This window comes from Pseudopodoces humilis, chromosome 5, assembly GCF_049639895.1.
Source record: "Pseudopodoces humilis isolate 2021_Gansu_Grassland_sample_001 chromosome 5, ASM4963989v1, whole genome shotgun sequence".
NCBI classification, from domain to species: Eukaryota; Metazoa; Chordata; class Aves; order Passeriformes; family Paridae; genus Pseudopodoces; species Pseudopodoces humilis.
In genome coordinates this window covers 64,220,913-64,233,882 of record NC_142204.1, presented here as the reverse complement: position 1 = coordinate 64,233,882, position 12,970 = coordinate 64,220,913, and the positions used below count along the sequence as shown (strand labels likewise).

The 12,970-nt window shown below is 36.2% G+C and overlaps 1 protein-coding gene across 1 annotated transcript in view; it reads left to right on the top strand.

Annotated features, from left to right (window-relative positions):
* The window catches only part of SEMA3E (semaphorin 3E), a 130,594-nt gene that overhangs the window by 102,119 nt on the left and 15,505 nt on the right, over window positions 1–12,970 (top strand). Inside the window, exons 8-13 of the mRNA XM_005526030.3 lie at window positions 1,392–1,506; window positions 1,844–1,913; window positions 3,251–3,395; window positions 7,978–8,200; window positions 10,858–10,949; window positions 12,113–12,154. Coding sequence (XP_005526087.1) covers window positions 1,392–1,506; window positions 1,844–1,913; window positions 3,251–3,395; window positions 7,978–8,200; window positions 10,858–10,949; window positions 12,113–12,154 — 687 coding nt within the window. The remainder of the gene's footprint in view (window positions 1–1,391; window positions 1,507–1,843; window positions 1,914–3,250; window positions 3,396–7,977; window positions 8,201–10,857; window positions 10,950–12,112; window positions 12,155–12,970) is intronic.

The window sequence follows — 12,970 nt, the reverse complement described above, 5'->3', positions numbered from 1 at the left end:
GAGAGGAGTTCTCCTATTTTCCCACTGAAACTACATCAGCTTGATGAAAGGAAAGAAAGAGAAGGTTATTTCTTAACATCTGGTTTTGTTTCCAAAAAAAAGTTTGGATTCCCCCTCCTAACTGTTGGGGATACAGCTTAAGGGGTAGTTTAGAGGATTTCTAAAACTATTCAGCAAAAAGCAAGATGCAATTATTTTCTGTCACCTCAGTAAGTGGTATTTGTCATGTATGCTCACCAGCATACTGCCCCTTAAACTTTCTTAGGTACTCATGTATAACTTAAAAACATCTGATGTATGAAAAGTACCAAATTGCAGCCTCAGACATTAATGTTCACAAAGCCACTTGGATTTCTGGATTCCAACCTGCATCAAGATCCAGTCCGGAATTCTCTGGTTTATGTTCTGAATATATGCCTAGATAGATTATTTTAATAGTTCCCACTACTCTGCAATATATCCACCTGGAAGTCTTATCTCTAGCTGTGGGTTAAAACAAAATCCCACTGACCTTTGTCTTCTACTTCTCCAAAACTTATCTGGCCATTAACTTCACAGCTGTATGTCATAATTCAGATTTGATTTAGTGAACACAAAAAATAACTAGCTGGTGATTCAAGAGCTGGCTGTTTCCCCCAGCTTTTACATTTTCACCTGAGCTGTAACAGGTTTTGTAACACAGAGGCATCTACTCTGCATATTTCTACTTTTCTGAGAAAAAGAGATCTCTCTTTGTGAGAGGAGTTTTGCAAGCCTATTTCAGAGCCTTCAACAGCCACTTACACAGGTCTTGAATACAAGGCCACAGATTGAGGATGCTACCTGAAGCAAGTAGTACTAAATCTTCCCTTTTCTTGAAAGTCCCAACTGTTGCAAGAGCAAGAAAATGTGAGATGGCCATAGCGAGGCAGGTGTTATTTAAAGTTGTTGAAATTGTTAGAAAACCATGTAAATAATTGCCTCAGGCTTGCCCCAGCTGCACCAGGTCTATCGATAGATTCAGGGCTTCAGTTTCCAGATACTTTGAAATAACCTTGCACTGAGCTCTCAAAGCAAAGCTAAACTTCACTAATGCACTCAGTATATCTAGTTTGCAAAAATGAGCAATAAAAAAAAAAACTTTATGACAGCTGTATAGCTAAAACTACCCAGGAATGTGGTACAGAATTAAAAAATTCTTATGAAACCACAGATCTTAATGAGACCTGGACTTGATCAGTGCAATCCTACTTGAAAACTGACTCCAGAGAAATATTCTAGTAATAGACATGTGGTTTGAAAATGGATGCTTTTGACATTAGAAGATATAATGAGCAGCTAATTCATCAGAGATGTTTGTGCTTCTAGACTTACTCATTCACATTACCATTGGCATTGGTTTCTTTCTACAGAATGACATGGGAGGCCAGAGAATGCTCGTCAATAAATGGACCACTTTCCTCAAAGCCAGACTAGTTTGTTCTGTGCCTGGGAGAAATGGAATTGATACACATTTTGATGAATTAGGTAAATATCCTAGACAGCAACAAACTTGAAACCATGGAAAAAACATATACCTTCATGATAACACATCTTACTGTCAAATACTGCACTTGTATTCATTATCAGGGAATGGTGGTTAATGTTGTTTCCAAAGTATATGAAGTTCTACACATATGGAGTTCACTTACACCAATTACTCCTTTATATACTGCATTGTTTTTAAATATTGTTTTAAAATCTGCATAAAATTAAATGGAATAAATGAGTAAAATAGGATTATGCTTTTAAGAGTCAGTGTACTTTCTTTTGGCAGGCTGAGAAAAGTAAGTTTTTAACATAACATTGCATTTAAATTTTACAGAGGATGTGTTTTTGCTGCAAACTCGTGATAACAAAAATCCAGTGATATTTGGCCTCTTCAACACGACAAGGTAAACAACTAGAAGAAATAATAGGAGTCATAGAGGAATGTTTGAACAGTATATTAAAGAGATAGAAGCTGGATGATACACATCCCTTAGCAAATATATAGTAAACAGTTTAATCTCAGTTCTATTCACAGCAGGCTTCCTTTTTAATGTAAAAAACTTCTCTATAGGACTCAGGGGCTTGAAGTCTCATTCTGTGATTCAGTATATCTGGATTACAAATTAATTAAGTGTTTCTCAGCTTGACAATTTCCTATGTCAAAGTATATGCACATCTGCATGTTTATAAGAACAGCGTCTCAGAGCCACCTGTTTTCCTTTAAGAGCTCCACTGTAATTCAAGGTTAAGTAGATAGCAGTTTTAATTCCTACTAACTTCTTAGTGAAGCTTAAAGCAACAACTGCAATGTTGCTGGTGGCCTCCTTTTCCTTTCCCACTGCAGCATAGCTCAGGTGCAAGCACACAGGACTCCCAGCTTGGAAATCTGACTGTTCATTTAGGATGTAACTGGTAGAAAAGAGCACCCACACTTTTGCCACTTTCTCTGGATTTATTTTTTTTTAATAACAAAAGCAAGATCTGCTCTTCAAGGGTTGCAGACACCTGGCATTTCTTACTGAATCTCGATGCCAATAAAGAAAATTGGGCACCAAACTGAAATTTTTTGGATCACCTTTTGCAGTCTTCAGAAATAATTTCCTTGTAGAGACCACTGATGCTTCTTTAAAAAAAAAACAAACCCTCAACAAAAGGCAACTAAAAATAATTGCTCTTCTGGAACAAAATAAAATAAAATAAAATTGAAAAATAAAATTGAAAAATAAAATAGAAAATTTTATCAGGATTGTTCTACATAAGGTGATCTTTTCTAGCTAATAATACCAACCAACATCCCCACTTAATACAAAAAGACTCATTTTAGGATTATTTATTTTAGTCAGCATTACTTGGTTCCTATCTTTCCAAGCAAACAACAGTAGGAAAAATATTAAAGAATAAAAACTGTTTAAATCACTAATCAAAGACACACAGGACCTGAGTTCAGTCAGTTTTGCTTTCTCTGTGTTTCTAAACAGGTAATTTAGAGTTAGTGTACACCAGCATCAAACTTTGGCATAACAACACAGAGCTTTCTTGGAGAAATGCTATGAATATAAACACATTAAAGACTTTTAAAGAACATTGGATAAATTACTTAAAAGCATATAGAAAATAATTAGTAGTGTTTTCTCCCTGAATGCTGTTGAAATGTGACTTGTTTTTAATTACATAACGCCAGTATTATCTGGACAGAATGTGACATATTGCTGTAATAATGTCTTTAAATTTTACTTCATAGCAATATATTTAGAGGATATGCTGTATGTGTTTACCACATGGCAAGTGTCCGAGCAGCTTTTAATGGACCATATGCTCATAAAGAAGGACCTGAATACCACTGGGCTCTCTATGAAAGAAAAGTACCTTATCCTAGACCTGGTTCAGTAAGTACAGTCTATTTTCCACTGCTTTGTTATGTAAAATATTTTGGAAAGAAAAAGCAGACTGCTGCTAATGTACAGACCTTCCTGACTTCACAGTCCAGGATGTACTTCTTTGAGTATCTACATACTCCAGCTATTCCTGGAAAAGTGTGGAATGGCTCAGCAATAGGTTTAATCAATCACTAGAGCCGTACATTTTCCAAAAGAAAATAGTGGGATTAAGTATATAAGATTTTTCAAAATCCTGTTGGGATACGATTTTATCAACATTTTGTAAAAGCCCAAGGGTCCCAAAATTAGAACTGCAGGCAAAAGGGATAGAAAGAGGCAGATATAGAAGGTGGGTCAAATGCATTCACTTTCATTCAGAATCATTAAGTGCATTACTTGTGAAGGAACCTCTCTTCCTTTCTTTCTTTATCATGCTGAAACTGGGATATTTAACAAGTGTTAAAGCAAGAAAAAAAAAAACAAAAAACAAAGAAAAACATCCTTAGGATGGAAACATCCTTAGAAACAAGAGAATCCACTGTTTCAATGTCAGGTGGTTCCTGTTTCTTTTTTCCACCCCATTTTCCAAATGGCTCAAATTGAAATACTTCTGTAATTTAGACCAATGAGCAGTTTAGAAATGAGACATATTTTAATAAAAGTAACTAATAAGAATAAATGCATTTGAAGATAAGGAGAAAATTCTCCATCATTTAAAGTCCTTTGCTCAAGATTGGCTCTTTCTCAAAGTAATGGCCTGGCACCCTCACAGTTCATTGATTTCCTTTCATACATCACAGAGTGAGATTTTATTACCCTTCAATCAGGTTCCTGATCTTATCAACATTCTTGTTCCGTACCCTTTACAAAGAATATAAAAATACTAAAATAACACTGTAAAAAACCAAACTCAGAAAAATCACTTGTACTTTTTGTTAATTTACTCACAAATTTCCTTATAAACCTTTTTTGTTTGTTCGTTTGTTTTCCAATGGCTATTAACTGAAAGAAAGAAACAAGAGTTATTTTGAAAATGCAATTAAATGGGAATTACTGTAGTAAGCATTCAGCAACTTTAGAGGTGCTGTCATGTACGGAGTTGTTCCTGTCTGGTACTTAGATTTCTGGAGGAAATCACAAACTCATGACTTAAGAGACAAGTAATTATATTCAACAAGGAATTCCCATGTTGTTTTCTCAAGGACATCACAAGTAATCTTCACCTCAAGCCCTTTTCCTGTTTCAGTGTCTGTTTGGGTGTTTCTGCAGTTTCTGTGGCAGGCGCTCACATCCCCTCTCGAGGGGTGAAGGCACCGGTGGCTGCAGCTCCAAGGTGCCTCTTGCACTGCAGGGATGTCAGCATGTCACAGAGCAGGCACAGCCTCCAGGTGGAGGCAGCCTAACTCAGGGAAGCACAACATCCAGGATTTCTTTTTGCCCCGTACCCTTTGGGATTACAGCTACCTACCCACCCATGGCAATTGTCATGTGCTGCAAAGCTGCTTTTGTTTACACTCATGGAGGTCTACATTGACATTGTCATGTCATGGGGCAGATTTCTAACTCTGAGCAAAGACATTTCTAACAGCTAGTTTGGCTAAATCCACCCCCAGTTTTCACACTTGGCCTCTTAATCTCCTCTCAGGCTTGGGGCTCACTCTCTTGATCTTGAAGGTGGAATAAACAGTTGCTGGACTTTCCTTTCTCTGCTGTTTTCCCTTTGTTAACTGAATCAATATTCCCTTTTATACTAAGTGCAATCATTTCCAGAAATAATCATTTGACACAATTCATTTATCACTGAATCTCATGAATGAGAGGTGGAAAGGCCTATTAGCTTGTCTGCTATTCCAGTGACACCTTTCTCCCTGTAGTATGATTTCAAATGCTTACTCTTTCTCATTTAAAATTAATCTTTTTGTCTACTTCTCTTGCGGTTACAGACATAAGTCAAAATTTAGAAGCAGATACTCCAAAAAAGAGATTATCTATTCTTAATATGATTTCACCATCTGGGCCAATGAGCTACCCTTGTAGCAGTGCTACAATCAATACCAAATATTTTTTGTTTGTTTGACATCAATTGAAGTCATTACTATTGAGTCAGGATAGAAAACCAGGTAAATAAATTATCATGTTTTAGGAAAAACTATTGAATTGAAAGGAATTATTGGTATCCTATTTGATATTTTCTATAGAAAATGCATGGGTTTTGCAGTTTTACCAAATAATGGGACTGTACTATGCATAGATTGCAGAATAGCTGTATATTTTGCAAAGATGATACAATCCAAGTTCTTTAAGTGGTATTCATTTTCTTCCAGGCAGTAGAACACCTCACATATGTTATTTGGACTAGCATTAAACACAGGCATGAATTCAGTATTAATGACAGCAGTTATTACACTGATATCTCCTAGCCCTGAAATTAAATGGTGTCTTTTTGGCATGAAGGAGAGAACACAGAGCCAGTGCTTCAGCAAGGCTGACAATGATTTAAAGGAAGGCTGCCCTAAGTTCCACTTGCTTTCAATGCTTCTCTTCCTTGGCCCTGTTTGGGTCACACTAGAGTGTCACCTCCCCAGAAAGGCAAGGCATAGGAACAGAAAAAGGAGCAGAAAAGAGCAATTTCCCAATGTCAGGGAAAAATCAGCTGAGGAAGCAGGTCTGTCCTGGGTGCTAATAGATTTGTGATTTTCTTTATATCTTGCAGAGCACACCAGACGCTGAAATAGATGGCTTTGCCAGCTAACAGAGCATTAATTTATTCCTTTTTAGCTACTCATTTAGGGCACAGTTTAGAGGTCTTTTCAATGTTTGTCCAGCAGCATGAAGAGAAAGTGTGTAGCAGGCTGTAGCCAAGCGTCAGGCTCCGCATTCCAAACAATGTGCAGCATGCTGGTAAAGTAAATCCCACTACATTTCCTATCACAGGAGTGACAGTGACAAGAGGCAAAAAATAACCTACTAATGGGCATCTCTGAGAGTCACTAACCATTGATCTTAGGTATTGAATGAGTAAAGAATAAATCCATGAGGAATGAGAGTAGAGCTTAAAGCTAAATAAACAGAAAGCCACTGTTAAGAGTCACAGGTTCTGACAGACTCTGCAATCCTCTGCCATAATCTCTGCTGGGTTTTTTTAGTTCATTTAGGCTGTGTTGCTTCTGGAAGCGACATCAGCTACATCAAAAGTAGTGTTGAGAGACTTCAGAGACAGCTGCATCTACTGTTTCCTTTCTAGACTACTTGATTCTATTTAATTAAAATGAAAAGCCTGTGAATGGTTATTTTTATTAAATCTCTCCAGGACTAGAACTTTGCAAAGGAAAGCTGGCAATGCCTATTCACTTGATATGCTGTGCAGTGCATGGGAAGCACAGGCTTAGCCTGTCTTCATGCTCCAGCTCCGTCTCTTTATTGCAAACAGCTGGTAAAATTCCATCACTAGGCTGATTAGACAATAACTTTTAAGTCAACACTGAACAAATACATTCCTGTAGCTATACCCAAAAAATGGAAACAAATATTGCCCTTGACAAGTGCAGGAGTTTGTTATTGTCAATTACAGGTGACCACAAGTTTAAAATTACTGTGTCCAGTAAACATAAGGAGTATTTTATTTCATTTTATTGATTGGAAAATCCAATTTAAATAGAGAAAGGCTGCTACTGTGGTTTCGCTTGAAAGGTTTCTTAAAACCACACTGTCTTAGGAATATTTGAAGAAAGTAAATGGTTACTGAGGTATTTCCAGCTTGATCATAAATGGTTTCAATTAGACATCATGAAGCAAATTGGAAATGTAAGATCTGTGTTCAGTTGGGAAACACTCTCTCGTTCACAAAGCATCCTAAAATTAACTTCTCTCTTTAACACATTAAATTATCTCTAATTGCACATTTAACTGAAGGAGTAAGCCTCTTTTAATCAGTCATTGACATAAAGTTTATTTGCTTTGCAAACTGGTAGATTGATCAGTGCAAACATTGGTATTTGAATCTAAACTGTGATATAGAATACTGTCATCAAGAGTCAGGAATTAGAATCAAACATAATACTGTTAGAATGCCTAAAATCTAGAATTACTGTTGCTGATGGCATAATTTTTAAATGTGTTTAGTTTCTTATGGCAATGCATTTTGCAAACAAAAAAATAAGACTGGAGGTTGATTTCAAGCATTAGTGTTCTGCTGACTTTGCATGGCTGTTTCTCTACTGGGATAGAAAAGTCCTTTTTTCTTACTCTGTCCATGGCCATTTTGATTACATCTTCAATATGAATTTGGGGAAGACATAAGCACTGTGACTTTTGTCAGAATCTAAAAGTGTTACTCTTTATTCTGTCTTAGTATCCCAAAGAGGGATGAACTCCTTCTTTCTACATGACAATGCCAAGGCACTGTTCAGCATTTCCTTTGTTGTCGTGATTAATAATCCACACATGCATAAAGTACAGAGTTCACTGTCCTAATTCCCCCTATGGTCTTCTGTGATTCATTTTCTGTAGACTTTATCCCTGAAAACAAGACCCTTTTTCTGATAATTTCTCAGGCTAACATTGAGGATAATCTGCATTCTCTGTTTTGCAGTGTGCCAGCAAGGTGAATGGTGGGATATACACTACCACTAAAGACTATCCTGATGAAGCTGTCCACTTTGCCAGGAGTCATCCACTGATGTATCAGCCCATCAGGCCTGTTCATAAGAAGCCAATACTAGTTAAAACAGATGGAAAGTACAATCTTAAACAAATAGCGGTGGACAGAGTGGAAGCTGAAGATGGACAATATGATGTTCTGTTCATTGGCACAGGTAAATAAAGCAAGAAAGAATTTTTACATTTACAGTTTAGTAAGTGGTTTTGTTTTGCTTTGTTTTTTTTTCTCTCCATGATGAAGCAAATCAATACAACATCTCTTTTTAGCAACTTTTCTTTTCATGCCTCTTCCAGTCTTCACCTTACAGAGGATATTAGTCATTCTAGACATGTGCTTCACTGTGATGCTAACATTATATAGAAACATAATGGTAGGGAAACATTTAAAGACTAGCAAGAGAAACAAATATAGAATTCCATTTTAATTTCTTTTCTTTTCAAAAAAGAACATAAAAATAAAAATTGCAGAACAACCAGCCTTTTTGTTTTGTACACTGTTTTGTATCTGAGCTGAGACTTGGAGACCTGAGAGAAATAAAGATGATATGATTTCCAAAATATTCCAAAAATATCATTTCAAGTTATTGGCTTTATTCCACAGTTTCTTTTCCCCAGTTTTGGAGACAAGAAGTCTGGCTGATACCATTAAAAAAAACCTCCCAGTTTCCAGATTTGGGTTACAACAGAGCTCAAGGAAGGAAGGAGGAAATGCCCAATTTAAAAAAACCAAAACTGTTCGAAGTTTCCTGCTAAGTTTTCTTGTCTTTCTATGCCATTCTTGTCTTTCTTGTCTTTTCTATGCCATTTTATTAAAATATAAAGAGATTGTTTAACAATCATTTTTAAGCATCCTCCTAACAAACACAATAAAGGCAAAATATGACATATACCACACTAAGTCTGAGAAAGCAGAGCAAAAATAAATAACTTAATGGTATTTGAAAAATAGAAAAACTTATAAAACAAGAGGAAAGGCTGGAACTACCATGACTCAAGTCACATCTAATCTGTCTGGAAAAAAACCAAGGATTCTTACATTCACATTTGATCAATTTAACAACAGGAGTGGTATTACAAATCATTTTGACCATTTTGTCTAGGAAAGCAGTTCCAGTGAATTATTTTTTTACTAATGAAATTCCTCTGATAAGTACATTTCAGTGTTGAGAACATTCAAAAAGGCATGTTCACAGAATAGCAAAGTCCTATTCATATTAGTGATGTTTTCTAAGGTTTTAAATGGCCTTGGTATGGTCTTGTTAATGGACTTAACTGAGGTCTGTAAAACATGGTATCATGTGTCACTTGTTTCTGTACAGCAGATTTTACAGTGGGTCCTACATCCTTCATATTTTCTCTTTGCATTTCTAATCGAGACCACGTCAAATATTCTTGTACACAAGTCTTTTGTTCAGCAAAGTTGAATGCAAAGTGGCTTAAGTGTGTGCTTTAGAGCTGTGCTGGTTTGGCCCCCAACAGCTGCCTAGTGTTCTCAAACTGTCTGATCTCAGGTGACATGAAATTACAGCAAAAGAATTTGGGGTTTAGAAAGTCTGAAATGAAACCTGCAATCACTGCTCTGGCAAAGCTCCCATCAAAAAACTCCCTGTTTCTTTGGGCAATATAATGTTAGGAAGGGTTGCTATATTTTTTTTAGTGCCAGTCCAGCACCTGCTGTGTAACATAAGTAAGCAGAATCTTACAGCTGAGCAAGTTTCCTTAGGGTAGCGGTGCAGGTTAGAAAGGTTCATCAAAGGCGAAGTCTGAACATCAGAGCTTTCACATATCTGTCAGCAGGATTTGAAGAGGGACTTACTTATGAATATCAGAGCTCAGAATACAAATTCTTTTCACTGTTCTACTACAAAATGGTTGCCTTTGATGACATATTCTCTTTGAAAAATGGTGTATGACCCTAATTTAATGGTTCCTCTTTTTGTTTCACCCTTTGATCTTTTGCTGAACATTTTCCCCAGTGCTGCCCTGCTTACTATGTCCTCTGTAAATCAAAGGTGACTGAAAGTAACAGAAGAAAGGAAGTGATATTTGCCATTGTTGATGACAGATTTTCTGATTAAGGAGAGCAAGACTTTTCTATATATAGCCAGCAAGGCAAAACTAAAGTGGTGGAAGACCAGATGTTATTTGTGTTTTTTACTTTCCTGCAAGAGTTGCAGAGTCATAGATGCTGATAAATCTAAGTCCAATGTACCTTAGTCTTTTTGAATGTGCATCTTATATTTTGATTCATCTCCCATTGACTAACACCTTCAGCTCAACAGCAGCTCAGTGTTTCCTTAGAGAAGAGTAAGAATTGTGCACAATGAACCCCTGAAGGTTTTTGTGCTTTTGCCTGAGGGAATGGAGCTGCTGTCAGCAATTAAGGATATTGCTAGTTTCCTATCTAGTGTAAACACTAGATCCTATAATTAAAGCTACTTTACACTTGCTTGCCTCAATACACTAGGCTTCCGCATACTCTCATTTATTTTTCTGAAATACAGTTGCCCTCCATGATCCTTTTGCTATTCACAATGGGTTATGACCCAATGTTTGAAAAATACAATTAATTTTGTATCTTACAAGTGTCTGAGTTGGCTCTTATTTTCCAGGGACAAATAGTCATATATTTAATTTTCTAAGAGTAAGAATCCTCCTCAATGACTGCACAATACAACTAACTTTTCATATTTATAAATTTCAATTCATTATCAATTTGAAGAAGTCATTTCAGGTATTTGAAGAACATATACATTTTTCAACCAATTATAACCTATGCTTTTGTTTTGTTTTGTTTTAAATTTGTGTCCAGATAATGGAATTGTGCTGAAAGTCATAACAATTTACAATCAAGAGACAGAATCAATGGAAGAAGTGATTCTTGAAGAGCTGCAAGTATTCAAGGTGAACTGTGCTGTATACAAAGCATATACACAAGTCTTGAATTTTCTGCAGAATATAAAAAAAAAACCCCATTAGAATAGTCAAAAATGTAATATTTGTGTGCAAGAAATTTTCTAATTATCTAGAAATTTCATGACAAGAAACCTTCATTTTTAAATGAAGTTTATCTAATGTCCCAAGTACCAAAGCAGGTTGAAGCAAATCAAGACTACTGCCTTTCTGTTTATGTGCTTGGACATTGTAATGCGACTTTTAATTAGAAATTTACTGCATTTTGTTTAATTTTCCCTCATATCCAATTAAGTAGTTAAAAAAGTATAACTGCAGACATAAAAACGTGCCTACTACAATCTGGGAAACTTTAATGAGATCCAGATAGAAGAAGTCCACTCAGAAAGAGTGAATCAGTTAACCTCTCTACAGTGGGCAAGCATGGGTCCTAGTAAAGCAGAACTCCATTCTCCTAAAGAATAACCTATGACTAAAGCTCAGGGCTTGACATGTGACAAAGCTAACATAATGAAATTCTCTTAGTGAGTATTCTCATCATGTCATGTTAGTCAAATAAAGCAGGAGGCTAACCTGCTTCAAACCATAGGGAAAATGTAGTATCAAGAGTTAGACATTTATATCTGGTACCTGAATTTAGGCAGTGTAACTATTGATTTGTTGCCTGGGAAGGAAATCACAGAATTTGCCCCTCTAGATAAAGCTAGTTTTCAAAAGAGCTATGAGGGGCTATGTATTGCTCCAAGAAATCTGAGTAGAGGGCAGAGAGGACAATGGTAAAAGAAGGAATTCCTGCTATTTTTGTCTTATCGTCAATGAATGTTTTGTTATAAAGAGCACTCCACTTATCACTCTCAAGCAGGACAAAAGACATTCAGTGGTGACAAGAGTTAATGTCATGTTTGACAGGGAAATTGTAGTGTTCCTGTAGCTCTGATAATCCTGAATTAAGTGTTAGCTGCTTGTTTCCAAATAAACTGTTTTAAAGCAATACTTCTGAAAGTCACAATTTCCTCACATCTGTCTCGAAGGAAGTCAAAATTATCTAGAAAAGCTGAATGGAATAAGTAAATACCAATACTATTTTACCTGATTTATTTTCATAGCAAAAAGATATCCTTTTCTAAGCAAAAAAAAAATTTCCTATTTTTCAGATGCCAGTTCCCATTATTTCTATGGAAATCTCTTCAAAAAGAGTAAGTATTTTACAAGTTTGAAATATGACAATTGTGACTGAAATGTAATGAAGCTGTAAACTGCACAGAGCTAGATGCACAGATAGACAGGCAGATGTACATCATCCATAATGAGATTTGGTTGTATACGTGTGATTGTTCTGTATAAAAAACTTACAGTTATATGCTCTGTTTCTTTATAATGTATTTATGTTTTTCAATTCTAGTGTTAAACATCCTTAGTTCACAATACTGTGCATATCAAAACAAGTAAAAACCAATCTGTTTCATAAATTACTGTTGTATTAATCACAGTAGGGATTAGCTTGGTGGATATGGCAATTCACAGAAAAGTTCTTTGTTGATAAATGCAGACAGACTTCAGACCCATGGGGATATCAGTGCAAAAAGAGCTTTGCTGGCTCTCCCACATACTCAGTTGCCCTGTAGGACTGTTTGGATCTGTGTTCTTTTTGAGTTTCTGAAAGTTTCTGCTGATATGAACACCCAATTTATTACTCTTGTGGGCAGATTCTCATCCATATCATATCATCATATCATCTCAGCATGGAGCCATTATAAACATCCAAGGATAGTTATATCTTAATGTTAAACATGTCCAACAGTGAAGTTAGACATCCGGTGCAGTGTAGGTGCAGATAAACACGGTGAAACGCAAGAACCAAAGCTGCATTATTAGGAGGGGTGACTGTGCCCCAAAAGGTTAGTTGAGTCTTGGTGTCTAATCAACTTGCATTTGTCCTGTAGGTAATGCACAAAGTCCAAGTCCTGTGATGGTAATTCAGAGGAGGATTTGGGTCTAAGTATTGTGAATTA